The 16,684-nt window shown below is 39.0% G+C and overlaps 1 protein-coding gene across 3 annotated transcripts in view; it reads left to right on the plus strand.

Annotated features, from left to right (window-relative positions):
- Window positions 1-16,684, plus strand: part of LOC123557400 (uncharacterized) — a 124,123-nt gene that overhangs the window by 13,288 nt on the left and 94,151 nt on the right. For all 3 annotated transcript variants that reach the window (XM_045348846.2, XM_045348847.2, XM_045348848.2), the window contains 2 exons: window positions 1,818-1,888; window positions 9,944-10,130. In XM_045348846.2, the coding sequence (XP_045204781.2) occupies window positions 1,818-1,888; window positions 9,944-10,130 (258 nt within the window). The remainder of the gene's footprint in view (window positions 1-1,817; window positions 1,889-9,943; window positions 10,131-16,684) is intronic.

Here is a 16,684-nt window from a genome sequence, read left to right on the forward strand (position 1 = left end):
TCAGAACAGATTATTTTTCTTATATGTAACATAACATGTCAATTGATAAGAACACATGTCATACTAAATGGCTATTTATGGTTTTCATATTATTGAAATACTCTAAAGTATCAATATTATCAATATCAATCAGTATCAATGAAGTCTCAAAATTTTATTATTTATATGAACTAAAGAAGGAACTGAATTGGTAGAATGTAACCTCATAGCTGAAGTTTTAATATTTTTATACTTCTGAAAGAAAGACAACTCTTGCCTCAGCGGTCATGTTCAAGCATACAGATACCTGTTGGTTTATAATTATCACAATTGAGTGGAAAAGGCATTCGCCTGTGTATGATTTACCTTGAATCACTTTATCTGGTGTGCCTTATTTACTGAAAAAAACTTTTAACGATTAACTTTTAACGATTCATTAATACATATGTTACTATATAAAGTAACAAAAAATAATGTGTTTTTAGCAGGTTATTGCTTTCACGCACTGATTATCACTTATCAGCCCGGGCAGAAAACTCATAATCATAACCCGCCCGGTAAACACGTGCGCGTGAAACAAATAGCTACATAAAACGTCATCATAGACGTCATAATGGCCTGTCACTGGTCTACACGTTAAACCGTTGTTTATCGCAGAATTACAATGCTTGGCTTAAAATTAGTATTCTAACATGACTCGGTTTGATTTCCAGTTAAGCAAGGAAGAAAATCAAGCTCTATATATTCTGCGATAAACAACGGTTGATGCGCGGACTGGTAAGAGAGCATTATGACGTCAATTATGACGTCATATTGCCGCATGACGTTCGATACATTACTCTTCGCGTAAACGAAGTCCAGTATAATATCTATTAAAATATATCAATGAGCATGTCAGAATGAAAACAATCAAGGCCTTCTTGTTATTTATCGTCTAATTTACCACGGTTCATCGTTCAGATGCTTCAGTATTTAACCACTCGGGCTAACGCCCTCGTGGTTCAATTCCTACGCATCTGAACTCTGAACCGTGGTAAATCAGACGATAAACAACTCGAAGGCTTTGATTATTTGTTAAATAAAACAGGACATGCGCATATTTACTTTGGAGCCAGAGTTCCGAGTTTCAACAGTGTTCGAGTATGCGTTGTAGAACAGCATGATTCGCACCAACTTCGACGAAGTAACAGTTTTCTTCTCAGTGAAAATGCTATGACTGCTTTTCATAAACATAGATCTAGATATCTAGCTATTGTTAATAAGATTGCATTTTTTTTTCATGAACTGGCTCAAAGTATGTGTTGTTCCACATTTTTAGAATGACGATTTGGTGAGTTTGATAGATACATTACGAATTTACTTTTAGCTCCTGACCGACAAGACATTCTGTAGATCTAATTTGTCTAAATGTGCAAGAATAAGTTTTCTGTAGTACACTAACTTATGACCCCAAATTGCTTCAGGCTACGAACAAACACAAATTTTGAGACAAGAGTACCCCAAACTATTTAGCCGTTGAAATCTAGCCACAGGAGTTGTAATTCTACCTTCCTTGAGTGGTGCAACAAAACATATGTATTAAAGACATTAACACACGACAGAGCCGGGCCGGGAGGTGATAATCGGCCCGAAATTCATAATGGCCCTCGGGGCCGATTATCACCTCCCGGCCCGGCTCTGTCGTGTATTAACCTCTAAATAATAAAGTGAAGTATATCTACCATTCATTTTTTAATAGTGAAGATATGACATTTTTATGCATCTAAGAACAGGTATTGTTGTACATGTATTGGTATGGTTGTAACTATATTGACCTGTAGCATCTATGTCTTTTGCAGCCTTTCACACGTTTCCGGCGGGTAGCAAGAGCAGTCAAACTTCTCATACAAGTCTGCCATGTCTGTAAAAGGTAAAACACTACAACATCTTCTATTTAATAACATTAAATAAATAGTTTTATATAGTAGTGAATAGTTTTCAATCTTAGGTAGCATCTACAGACAACGAAGACGATGCATTTCAATCTTTACTGGAACCCCGCCGCTCTTTATTTCAGATACAACAAGCGGCACCTTTAATGGTACAAAACAGGCCTTTACTTCAGACAATAATGACGACACTGGTACCCCGCCGCTCTTTACTTCAGATATGGCAAGCGACACCTTCCACATTTGTTGGTACCCCATCGGTCATGCCTTCAGACAATGAAGACCACACGTTTTAGTCTTTACTCGTGTCCTGCCGCTCTTTACTTCAAACACAACAAGTGACACCTTTCCACCTTTACTGGTACCCCGTCGCTCTTTACTTCACAAATGAGAATCGACACCTTTCTACATTTATTGGTACCCCATCGGTCATTCCGTCAGACATTGAAGACTACACATTTTGATCTTTATTCGTGTCCCGCCGCTCTTTACTGCATTAACAACAATTGTCACCTTTCCACCTTTACTGGTACCCCGCCGCTCTTTACTTGAGATAAGACAACCAGCAACTTTCTACATTTTATCAGTAAGCCATCAGTCATTCTTTCAGACATGAAAGACTACACCGCTCTTTACTTCAGACACGACTAATGACACCTTTCACCCTTTACTGCTTTCCGCCACTCTCTCTTTCAGACACGACAAGTGACATCTTTCTACCTTTAATTGTGCCCTTACGGTCTTTCCTTCAGGCACGACAAGTGACACATTTCCAACATTACTGGAACCTTCAGGGTCTTTCCTCCAGACACGACAAGTGACACCCCTGCACCTTTAATGGTAACCTAATGGTCTTTCCTCCAGACACGATAAGTGACACTTTTCGACCTTTAATGGTACCGTAGCTAACGATGTTTCCTCAAGATACGACAAGTGACACCCTTCCAGATTTATTGGTACCTTAACGGTCTTTCCTCCAGACACGACAAGTGACACCTTTCGACCTTTAATTGTAATTTAACGGTCCTTCCTTCAGACACGACAAGTGACACTCTTCCACCTTTACTGGTACCCTTACGGTCATTCATCAGACATGACAGGTGACGCCTTTCGATTTTTAATGGCACTCTAACAGTCTTTCCTCCAGACAAGTCAAATGACACCTTTCGACCTTTAATGGTACCGTAATGGTCTTTCCATCAGACACAACAAGTGACACCTTTCCAACTTTACTGGTACTCTAAGGGCCTTTCCTTCAGACAAGAGAAGTGACACATTTCTACCTTTAATGGTACCGTAACGATCTGTCCTTCACACAAGACAAGTGACACCCTTCCACCTTTAATGGTACTCTAACGGTCTTTCCTCCAGCTACGACAAATAACACCTTTTCACCTTTAACAGCAACTTAAAGGTCTACCCTCCAGACTAGACAAGTAATAGTCTGATACCTTTTAACTGGTACCTTAACGGTCTCTCCTCCAGACACGACAAGTGATACCTATCCGCCTTTAATGGTACTCTAAAGGTCTTTTCTTCAAACACGACAAGTGACTACTTTCCACCTTTAATGGTACTCTAACGGTCTTTCCTTCTGGTACGACAAGTGACACGTTTCCACCTTTAATGGTACTCTAACGGTCTTCCTTTCAGAACGACTAGTGACACACCTTTCCGCCTTTACTGGTACCTTACTCGTCTTTCCTCCTGACAAGACAAGTGACACCTTTCCACCTTTAGTGACATCTTTCCACCTTTAATGGTACCATAACGGTCTCTCCTCCAGACACGACAAGTGATACTTTTCCGCCTTTAATGGTACTCTAAAGGTCTTTTCTTCAAACACGACAAGTGACTACTTTCCACCTTTAATGGTACTCTAACGGTCTTTCCTTCTGGCACGACAAGTGACACGTTTCCACCTTTAATGGTACTCTTACGGTCTTCCTTTCAGAACGACTGGTGACACCTTTCCGCCTTTACTGGTACCTTACTCGTCTTTCCTCCTGACAAGACAAGTGACACCTTTCCACCTTTAGTTATATCTTTCCACCTTTAATGGTACCATAACGGTTTTTTCTTCAGACACGACAAGTGACACCTTTCCACCTTTAATGGTACCCTAACGGTCTTTTCTTCACACACAACAAGTGACACATTTAATGGTATCTCACTCGTCCTTCCTTCAGACACGACAATTGACACCTTTCGACCTTTAATGACACTTTTCCATCTTTAATGGTTGCCTAACGGTCTTTCCTTCAAACTTGACAGGTGACACCTTTCCACCTGTAATGGTATCCTAACGGTTTTTCCTCAGACACGACAAGTGACACCTTTCCATCTTTAATGGTACCTATCTTGTCTTCCCTCCTGACACAACAAGAGACACGTATCGACCTTTAATGGTACCCTAAAGGTCTTTCCTCCAGACACGACAAATGACACATTTCGACCTTTAAAAACACCTTTCCACCTTTAATGGAACCTCACTTGTCTTTCCTCCTGACACGATAAGTCACACGTTTCGACTTTCAATGGTAAGCTAACGGTCTTTTCTTCAGACACGACAAGCGACACATTTCCACCTCTAATGGTGCCCTAACGGTCTTTCCTTCAGTCCCAACAGGTGACACCTTTCGACCTTTAATGGTCACTCACTTGTCTTTCCTCCTGACACGACCAGAGACACGTTCCAGACGCGACAAGGGACACCTTCTGAACTTAAATGACACGTTTCGACCTTTAATGGTACCCTAACGGTTTTTCCTTCAGTCACGAAAAGTGACACCTTTTCACCTTTAATGGTACCTCACTTGTCTTTCCTCCTGAAACGACAAGTGACACGTTTCGACGTTTAATGGTGCCCTCAGACACGACAAGCGACATATTTCCACCTCTAATGGTACCCTAACGGTCTTTCCTTCAGTCACGACAAGTGATACCTTCCCACCTTAAATTGTATCTCACTCGTCTTTACACCTTACACGACAAGTGGCTATTTTCCATCTTTAATGGTACCCTAACGATCTTTTCTTCAGACACGACAAGTGACGTCTTTCCACCTTAAATGGTACCTCGCTCGTTTTTCCTCCTGACACAACAAGTGACACATTTCAACCTTAAATAACACCTTTTCACCTTTAATGCTAACCTAACGGTCTTTCTTCCTGACACGACAAATGACATCTTTCCACCTTTAATTTTACCCAAACGGTCTTTCCTCCTGACACAGCAAGTGACACCTTTCGAATTTAATGGTACCCTAACGGTATTTCCGTCAGACACGACAGGTGACACCTTTCGACCCTTAATGGTACTCTAACGGTATTTCCTCCAGAAAAGACAAATGACACTATCTACCTTTAATGGTACCCTAACGGTCTTTCCTTCACACACGACAAGTGACACCCTTCCACCTTTAATGGTACAGTGCAACCTGTGTAGAACAACACCCTTTATATTTACTGTTATGTAGAGGTTGTTGTTCTGGATAGGTAAATTTTCTGGTACATTTCAGCTTTAGGAAATTTTGATGATGTTGTTAAAGAGAGGTTTTTGCTTAAGAGAGGGCCGCTCTTGAGAGGTTTTACTGTAGTCTAAAGGTCTTTCCTACAGACACGCAAGTGACACCATTCCACCTTTAATGACACATTTCTACCTTTAATGGTACCCTAACGGTCTTTTCTTCAGACACCACAAGTGACACCTTTCCACCTTTAATGGTACCCTAACGGTCTTTCCTCCAGACACGGCAAGTGACACATTTCGAACTTAAATGGTACCCTAACGGTCTTTCATTTAGTAACAACAAGTGACATCTTTCCGCCTTTACAGGTACCTCACTCGTCTTTCCTTCTGACACGACAAGTGACACCTTTCCACCTTTAATGACACATTTCCATCGTTTACGGTACACTTACGGTTTTTTCTTAAGAGATGACAAGCAGGCTTTCCAGCACCTTCAAAAATTAAGAGCACCAGTAAGGCGGAAAGTTGTCCTAATTTTAGGATAACTTTCCGCCTTTACTGGTGCCTCACTCGTCTTTCACTCGTCTTTCCTCCTGACGCGACAAGTGACACCTTTCCACCTTTAATGGTACTCTAACCGTATTTCCTTCAGACACGACTAGTGACGCTTTTCCGCCTTTACTGGTACCTCACTCGTCTTCACCCAGTCGGAATAAGTGACATCTTTCCACCCTGAATCATACCCTAACGGTCTTTCCTTCAGACACGACAAGTAAAACCTTTTCACCTTTAATGGTAACTAACTCGTTTTTCCTCCTGACACGACAAGAGACGCATTTCGACCTTTCATGACACCTTTCGACCTTTAATTGTACCCTAACGGTATTTTCTTCTGACATGACAAGTGAGACGTTTCCACCTTTTATTGTATCTCTATCGTCTTCCCTCCTTACACGACAAGAGATACCTTTCCACCTTTAATTATACCTTTCCACCTTAAATGGTACCCTAACGGTCTTTTCCTCAGACACGACAAGTGACACCTTTCCATATTTAATTAAAAATTTGGTAAACAGGAGCCAATTTTCAATAATAATAACTTTACATTCGAGTTATCTTGAGTACGGACACATTTCGAGTACGGATGAGTACGAAAGTAGTGACAAGCTTTCAAGCTTTTTATATAAATTCTTCGAGAAATTAGATAAAAACAAACCGACTGATACCTACCAAAAAACTTTAATATGATTCTGCGATTCTTAAACATTCACGGTTATCTACAAAAACTGAAACGACGCTGAGTTCTAAAAGGGCATTCAAGGGAAGAAGCGAGTACGAACATTATTGGGGGAAGTGCATTTGGCGTTGGTAGCAGCAAAACATTCTATGGTTTAGATTGCATCTTTTATGCTACAAAAAGAGGAGGTTATTATGGAAGAAACAAGACGCAGATACCAGATGTCAATCTGCGGAGAAATACATATCTAAAAACTCATATTCTAATGTTCATAATATGACCAAACTTCAGTTTGAAAGAAAGATTATTTTTAGCCAAATCTGGAGGTCAGTGCCTTTAACAGCACGTGAATTGCATTGTTTGCACACAATTTTACTCCCGTTAATACATGGGCGGATCCAGTGAAAAAAGGAATGGACGCAACGTCATATATGCATAAGTATATTTGAGTAAGAAAGAATTTAAATATCAAAACATAAATCAGCAATAACGTAGTAAAGAAGCATCGGATCAAAATGATACAAAAAGTCCTAAGAAAATTAGGAAAAAAAGAGGAATAGGAACAAACGATACTAATAAAAGGAATGATTAGAGAACTAAATTTCATATAAAAATTTTGCACTGAGTCCCTTTGGATATACGGTTTGTAATTTATGTATAAAAAAAGCTTCTTTACACAAATGACCAAATTCGTCATTAACAATGTCAAATGGTAACGAAAAATCGTCAACTGAATGTGATGGACCATTGAAATGCGCTTCAACGTAAGAAGACGAACTTGGATCTGAGAAGATTCTAATATCAAAGCGATGGCTATTCATATATTTCGATATTTTTGATTTATCTGACCAACATGTTGTTTCTGACACTTTTTGCATGTAGTGAGTTATATAACATTTTTATATGTACAGTCAGTATCACACCGAAAGTCAAATTTCTCACCGGTAACAGAACTGGTAATAAATGAATCTTCTACAATATTATATCAATGTGAGCATCTACGCCTGTTACATTTAATACAATTGAAATTTTTATCGTTGTGTTCCGAAAATTTAGATTTCACTAATATGTCTTTTATGTTCTGCGGACGTTTGAACACAACAATTGGTTTGTACGAATGCAAATTTTTGACACATCTGGTGTTCGACAGTGTATGCCTACTTATGCAAATATACCGCCTGTGTTCGGCAGTAATGTGTTGTAACACACAGTGAACGGTATCACATCACTTTCGTTTGTTTTTTTTGTTTGTTTTTTTTTTCCATTCTGGCTTTAGCTGAACGCAATATCAACAATAAAAGCGAGATAGTTCGTCTCAATAAAATGTTGTCGTGATTCAGGTGGAATGTTATCAAACTTTGTATTATCAGAAATGATACGTCTATATCTTTTAGCCTGGCTAAATGGTATACCGCGCTTACATGAGTATTTCACAATTTCTTAGATATTTTTGGGCTGTAGACCTTCAGAATTCACACCTCAGCCATCCAGCCACAGCTAATAACCACTAAACCGTTGGAACCACTGGTCAGTTGTCTATAAACTGGGTAAAACTGCTTGCGCTGAATAAGAAGACCCATAAAAATACATTCAAACATATTTAGCACAACTCCAATTTTACGTTAAAAAAAGAAGGAATTTAGGGGTGGAGTAGAACATTTGAATTTTTCTTTTTTTTCTAGGAATTTTAGCCAAATTGAAAAAATAAAATAAACAAGAGGACCATGATGGTCCTGAATCGCTCACCTGTCCCCACATGACCCAGTTTTGAACTGAGTATGACGTCGTTTTTTCTATTATTTGACATAGTGACCTAGTTTTTGAGCTCATGTGACCAAGTTTTGAACTTGACCTAGATATCATCAAGATAAAAATTCTGACCAATTTTCATGAAGATCCATTGAAAAATATGACCTCTAGAGAGGTCACAATGTTTTTCTATTATTTGACCTAATGATCTATTTTTATACCTACTGACCTAGTTTTTGACCGCACTTGGCCAAGGTTCGAACTTTACCTAGATATCATCAAGATAAACATTCAGTCCAATTTTCATGAAGATCCATTGAAAAATATAGTCTCTAGAGAGGTAAAAATGTTTTTCTATTTTTAGACCTTTTGACCTAGTTTTTGACCGCAGTTGACCCAGTTTCAAGTTGACCTAGACATCATCAAGATGAACATTCAGACCAATTTTCATACAGATCCCATGAAAAATGTGGCCTCTAGAGAGGTCACAAGGTTTTCTTATTATTTAACCTACTGACCTAGTTTTAAAGGCATGTGACCCAGTTTCAAACTTGACCTAGATATCATCAAGATGAACATTCTGACCAATTTTCATGAATATCCATTTATAGGTATGGCCTCTAGAGAGGTCACAGGGTTTTTCTATTTTTAGACCTACTGACCTAGTTTTTAATTGCAGTTGATCCAGTTTCAAACTTGACTTAGATAAAATCAGGATGAACATTCAGACCAACTTTCATACAGATCCCATGAAAAATGTGGCCTCTAGAGAGGTCACAAGGTTTTTGTATTATTTGACCTACTGACCTAGTTTTGGACGGCACATGACCCAGTTTCGAACTTGACCTAGATATTATCAAGATAAACATTCTGACTTACATTCATGAAGATCCATTTAAAAGTATGGCCTCTAGAGAGGTCACAATGTTTTTCTATTTTTAGACCTACTGACCTAGTTTTGGATTGCACGTGACCCAGTTTCAAATTTGGCCTAGATATCATCAAGCTGAACATTCTGACCAATTTTCATAAAGATCCCATGAAAAATGTGACCTCTAGAGTGGTCACAAGCAAAAGTTTACGGACGGACGCACGGACGGACGACGGACGCTGCGCAATCACAAAAGCTCACCTTGTCACTTTGTGACATGTGAGCTAAAAAGTAGGAATTTTAGGGACGCTTGACAGCCTGCGACAAGTGACACCTTTCCACCTTTAATGGTACCCAAATGGTCTTTCCTTCAGACACAACAAGTGACACATTTCTACCTTTACTGGTTCCCCGCCTGTCTTTCCTTCACTTCTATCTTTCATCTTTCTCGTACTACAGAAATTACATTTTTTCAGACACGTCAGATGACACATTTCCATCTTTACTGACCCCGCAAGTCTTACCTTTTAACAATGCATGTGGTACCATTCTATCTTTATAGGCTTCTAAAACGCCATCTTTTCAAAAATAATTGGCGTAATCAGATATATTTGGATGAAATTTTAAAGAGTGTTGATGTCTGATTAAAGTTAATAGGTATTTCCGATTTGTTCTAGGATTAATATAAAACTTTGCATGCCATTTTAGTTTGCTGGAAGATTCGGTTTCTCAAGAGGCGTGGTTTGCCCTCGTAGACAACCTCGCTGCGGCGGCTGCGCTTACCTCGGATAAGAAAAAGGGGAGAGCATTTGTAACATTTGTACCGAACGAGAACAGAGAGCTAGAACAGCTAAGTTTCGACGTGACCGAATACATGAGACACAAGAAAGCAGAGGTAAATCATTTAAATCATTTTTTTCTGAAATCCCCTCCACTTAACATTAGATAACATTTTAATAATACGCTAAACAAATAACGGGAGTATTTCATAGATGATCACATTATATTATATAACTCCAAATAAATTACGGGATTATAAGAACCGCACAGTATTATGGCGTTTTTGTACCCCCGACAACAAAGTTGTAAGGGGGGGGGGGGGTGAGTATACTGGTTTCAGGTTGTCTGTCTGTCTGACTGTCGTGCACGCGAAATGATGGTAAAGTGACTGCATAACGGTACTTTCTCTTTGATGTCATTCATTCCGTTCTGTTTATGTGACCTTTTTCTTTTTATGTGACTGTTAGAACAATAGAGAGAACAATGGGGGTGTCACATAAATACCGTTTCGTTAGAACTTCCGTCCGTCTGTCCGTCCGTCTGTCTGTCCGTAGACACAATCTTGTGCGTACCATCTCTCCTCATCCCCTTGACATAATTTAATGATTTAATGAAACTTCACATAAGTCATCAGTAACAATAGTAGTTGTGCATGGGGCATGTTAGGTTCTTTCAGAAATTTTTTTTGCAGAGTTACGGGACTTTGTTTTTGTTACTTTACTATATACATAGACACAATCTTGTGCGCACTATCTCTCCTCATCCCCTTGACACAATTTAATGAAACTTCACACAAGTGATCATTAACAAAATTAGATGTGCATGGGGCATGTTAGGTTCTTTCAACAACAAACATTGCAGAGTTATGGGACTTTGTTTTTTGTTAACATACTATGTAAATACAGTCTGCACATGCAATCTTGTGCGCGCCTAATCTTCCGAACCCTTGCACACAATTTAATGAAACTTCACACAAGTGATCAGTACCAACCCTAGTTGTGCATGGTGCATGTTACGTTCTTTTAGATAAATATTCTGCATAGTTATGGGACTTTGTTTTTTGTTACTATACTGTATACATACAGTCTATATACATACAGTCCACATAATTATGCAATCTTGTGTGCGTCAAATTGCAATTTACTGTGTCAGTGCATGCGGGGGGTACATTCATCACCTTTAGTGATAGCTCTAGTTAATTTTAGTATAAACAGTCAGTAGCACTCTAGTTTAAACCAAAAGATATAAGAAGTAAGATCAATAGTTGGTGCAGTAGGGTGAGTGGATTGACATGTAATCATTTTGTAGTAATAGTTTTGACGGTCCGAACCTTGCATCCGTCCAATATTTTTTTATCATAGTTTGCATTTAATTTACATACCTTGTGTAAGTTTTTTTTCTGGTTTCCAATTCTTTGTTTTGTTTTGACCGGGCAATGCAATTTAAAGTGAAGTGTAAGATTGTTATAAAATTCATAAAACTAACCCGTTGAGCTTTAAAAATATCACAGGAAAGCTTCAGAAAACATTAGATCATATTAAAGGCGAAGTGTAGTTAGTTATACATAATTACGTGTTAATAGTAACATAATTTATATAAGTTAGTGAAGAAGTTAGAACTAGATTGACTAACTCCTGTTGTCTTCGTTGAATCGTATTGAAAAAAGGAGAAATTAAATACAGTTTTAAAAATAATCGTTTTACGAGTCTGGGAATCGAAAAAGTATAACACGAATACCTTTATCGGCCAACGAGGAATCACCATTTGCATCGGAAACGTAGTGCATTGACTTAATTCTATGTTATTGTTTTGTTTGTTTACGTTTCAAAACGCCTTAATACTGCGCGATCACATTATGATATCATTGATTGTAGTATTACTCCAATAAAGCTGACTGGATTACCTGACAGACGATGAAATTAAAATTTGACTGAGTTGCTAGATAATGGGAGTACTTTGCAGAACATTACGTCAATAAACCTAACAGACGATAACATTCTAATATTATTAGACTTGTTGACGGGATTACCTGATATAATGTAATAGCATAATATCTCCCCGATTTGCTGACGGGATTACATGACAGGTGACACCACTGTGATATTACTCCAGTTCGTTGACAGAACTCCCGACAGGTGACACCACTGCAGTATTACTCCAGTTCGTTGATAGAACTCCCGACAGGTGACACCACTATGGTATTACTCTTGTTCGTTGATATTATTACCCGACAGGTGACACCACTGTGGTATTACTCCAGTTCGTTGATATAATTACCCGACAGGTGACACCACTGTGGTATTACTCCAGTTTGTTGCAAGAATAACCCGACAGGTGACACCACTGTGGTATTACACCACTTCGTTGATAGAATTCCCGACAAGTGACACCACTGCGATATTACTCCAGTTCGTTGATAGAATTGTCCGAGAGGTGACACCACCGCGGTATTACTCCAGTTCGTTGATAGAACTCCCGACAGGTAACACCACTGTGGTATTACTCCAGTTCGTTGACAGAATTCCCGACAGGTGACACCACTGCAGTATTACTCCAGTTCGTTGATAGAATTACCCGAGAGGTGACACCACTGCGGTATTACTCCAGTCCGCTGACAAAATTGCCAGACAGGTGACACCACTGCGATATTACTACAGTTCGTTGATAGAATTACCCGGAAGGTGACACCACTGCGATATTACTCCAGTTTGCTGACAGCATTACCCGGCAGGTGACACCACTGTGGTATTATTCCAGTTTCTTGACAGCATTACCGGACAGGTGACACCACTACGGTATTACTCCAGTTTGCTGACAGCATTTCCCGACAGGTGACACCACTGCGATGTTACTCCAGTTTGCTCAGAGTGTGACAAAATGCCCATGATGTCTAATAAAATCGTTCCTTAAAACTGCTGCATTTTAACAAAAATGCTTTCGATAGCTGCTACATAGTTCATTCCCCTTTATTATGCTATTCAATCTCTTACCGTACGTATTTGAAGTAAATTAAAGCATTGATTGCATTCATATCATTTATAATTCTTCTGTTTATGATGCACTTTCGTTGTTAAAAGCTTTGTTTTAATAGGTATCAATAAACGCTTATTGTTTGCATATAATATGTACACGTATAATCAGTCAATGTCAGGACGGCGTTCTTTGAAATGAATGTAAGTATTTTATCCAATCAGTGGACAATTTACAGAGTTATGTTCAGTAGCCCTACGCATTTCCTGGAGGAACTTCCATTGGATAAGTAAGTTGGCGCATGCGCAGATCAAGAAGCAAGTCAAAGGACTTTGCTTCACTTTAGTTGACTCTCAGTTCGCAGTTGGAGTCAAAAGAAACACATCGATAATAATTAATTATTTGATTAATTATTTGTTGCACTAGTCAAGCTGGGACTTTAGGACGACAGTGCCAAGTAGACAATTTTAAAGCAAAAGAAAGGCATTCTTTAGCTAGATATATTGAAAGGCAATGGAGGCCCGGGTCGCAGTACTCTAGTGGCATTTTAAGAGTCTTTTGTGGCTTATTTTACTAGCTGCACCAGGACTTTAGGCTGATATTTCTACAAAGAACAGATAAGGGCATTCTGTGTCTTTATTGGTCATAGAAGCCTGGGTCGTGGCATTCTGTTGGTTATTTTATACATTTTAGTTATTGGCATTTCAAGTATCTTCTTTAATTATTTTCTGATTCTTTTACAGACCTATATAAGCTGATCTTTTTCGAATCATTTCTTTTAAATCACTAAGCAGATAGCTTGAGGAAAATGTATATAATAGTTATTGAGAATTTATAGGCATTTCGCTACAAAAATCAATTTGATAAGTAGTTATAAGGAAAATTATATAGATCTATAAAGCATTTTAGGTACTTTCATTTTAATGTTATTGCATTCTGATACTTTTTCTTGTCTTTTTATGATATCAGTGTATTTCTTATCTAGACCGCTCGGATAAATAATAGCACCCACCGAAATTTGTTACAAAAGTGATGGCAGCGATGGGATATTTTGTGAATAATTTTATAAGGCAAGTCCTCACAAAGGCACAATTACCAGTGCCAGCTCGCACCCTCCGAATTAATCATTGATATACAAACAAAACAAAATGAGTGGTCATTCGGGTGTTGTAGACATGGAAGAGTTAATGCAAAAGTTAAAGTATTTAGAGATGGATAACGAAAGCCTTCAATTAGAAGTACAGGCTTTAGATAGGCAGCTGTTGGCATTTGGTCCTCAAAAGACCCATAATTCGCCTTTGAACACTGCAGAATTTTTCCATAAATTAGACAAAGTCTTGCCTGATGGCCCAATATTACCCCAGACGAAACAGGACACGACATACATGACTGGACTATGTTTCCAGAAAAGACTGCCAAAAAATGATATGCGTAAACCAAATACTAGGCCATCCATCACACAAAGTACCCAGACACCAACAATGGGATTAAAAGCTATGGGATCCAGAACTAGGTGTGCGGAAGCACCGACACTGCCAGTTGACGAATTCCCTATACCTGATCAACTTGATAGCAAAAAGCTAAGGTTTATCGACTCTAGTCTGCATACGGACGAGCATTTTATGATATATCACAAAAAACAGACAACACTTCCTTCCGCAGAATGCCTTTCCGTCAGTAATACGGGAAAGCAGTATAAAAACCAAGGAACAAAAGTTAAACCAGCAAATTGTTTTATTTATTTTATTTTGGTTGGATTTAACGTCGAACCGACACATGATAGGTCATATGACGACCTTCCAGCTTTAATGGTGAAGGAAGACCCCAGGTGCCCCTCCGTGCGTTATTTCATCACGAGCGGGCACCTGGGTAGAACCACCGACCTTCCGTAAGCCAGCTGGATGGCTTCCTCACATGAAGATTTCAACGCCCCGAGTGAGGCTCGAACCCACATCGATGAGGGGCAAGTGATTTGAAGTCAGCAACATACGACGGTACTACGGTTGGATTACAAAGCACATTTTGAGGTTTGTGCGTCAATATATGATTGGTTCTACACAGAAAAAGGAATGTATCTGGCAGTATCTTTAAGGGGCAAGCACAGGGTGTGTTTGGTAATTTAGAGAAATCTAATGACAATGACCAATTGGTAAATGCATTGTAGGAGTGTTTCGCTCCTCCAAACCAGACTGAACTATATAGAGTGCAATTAAGAGAACTTCGACAAAGGTCTTCCGAGACATTAGCAGCTTTAGGACAAGACATTCGAAGGCTAACTAATTTAGCCTATCCTACAGCCCCCGCCGACGTAAGAGAGACTATGTCTAAAGAACAGTTTAAAGATGCATTGATTTCTTCAGATATGAGACTACGTGTCAATCAAACACGACCTATTGATTTGAATGACGTTGTGCGCCATGCAGTTGAACTAGATGCCTTTAATAGCGCCGAAAGAAAGCAAATGGATAGTAAGGGCTTTATGAGAAACATTTCAGAGAACACACATTCATAATATTCCAGGCAAAATCACCTACACCTCAATACACTGAAAATAACCCAGATTTTGAAAAACTTCAAAAGACTGTAAATGACCTGAGTAAGGCATTCTATGAATGGAAAGATAGGTCACCTAAACCTCCCTCAACTCGTACAGACATGGGTACAAGAAAAGACCAACAAAACAACAGGAAATGCTATACATGTGGGTCTGAACAACTCCTAGCTAATACGTGTCCACAAAAGGCGAAATCTAAAACATTTAGCTCACAAAAACAAAAAGGCCATATTCAAAATGTCGCATCATTTGGAGCAGGGCTCTTTCTTAAATGTAGCAGCATTAATAATATTACACTTGAGTGCCTGGTCGATACCGGTGCTACACTGACCGTACTTTCTCAAAAAAAACATGGGGTCTGCTAAAAGACAGAAATACAGCTTCTTTGGGAAAATCCAATACACAAATCTCTGCAGCTTCTGGTGATCCTTTGAACGTTCTAGGCAAAACATCAGTTCTTTTTGATATCAATGGAATCCATGTAGTTACAGAGGTCCTCATTGCCGCGATAGATATTGATGGCATTATAGGTCTGGACTTCATGAAACCTAATAACTGCCAATTGGACTTTCACACAAACGCCATTACTGTAAAAGGTACGCCTTGTGAAATGGTACAGGCTGGTCACCTAGGTTGCTTTCAGAAATGTGTCACATACCCCCAAATTCACAAATGATAGTGACTGGGATGCTTTCTGTACCACCTTCAACAAAAAATGACCTTGGTATTATAAAACCATTACATGACTATAATTAATGCAATATGGGCTTAGTAGCTAAAGCACTTGTGCATGCCGGAGATACCGTTCCTGTTAGGTTACTCAATACAAGTCAGAAAACTGACAAATACTACCCATGTACACACATTGTCAATTTAAGCCTCGTGTCTCAACTATCAACGGTTACTGCAAAGACACAACGTCATACACACGCAAATCAAGTACCAGAACATTTGTCAGATGTGTTTCAAAGAGCTACTGTAGGGCTTACAAAGACACAATGCCGTCAAGTAGCTGATCTTTTGAAAAAACATTCTAATACATTTTCCATGACTGATACTGACCTTGGTAGGACGGGCATTATAAGACATAATATTGATATAGTAAATTCCCATCTCATCAAAAAGCCTTTACGAAGAATGCCAGT

The sequence above is a fragment of the Mercenaria mercenaria genome, chromosome 5, assembly GCF_021730395.1.
Source record: "Mercenaria mercenaria strain notata chromosome 5, MADL_Memer_1, whole genome shotgun sequence".
Classification (NCBI taxonomy): Eukaryota; Metazoa; Mollusca; class Bivalvia; order Venerida; family Veneridae; genus Mercenaria; species Mercenaria mercenaria.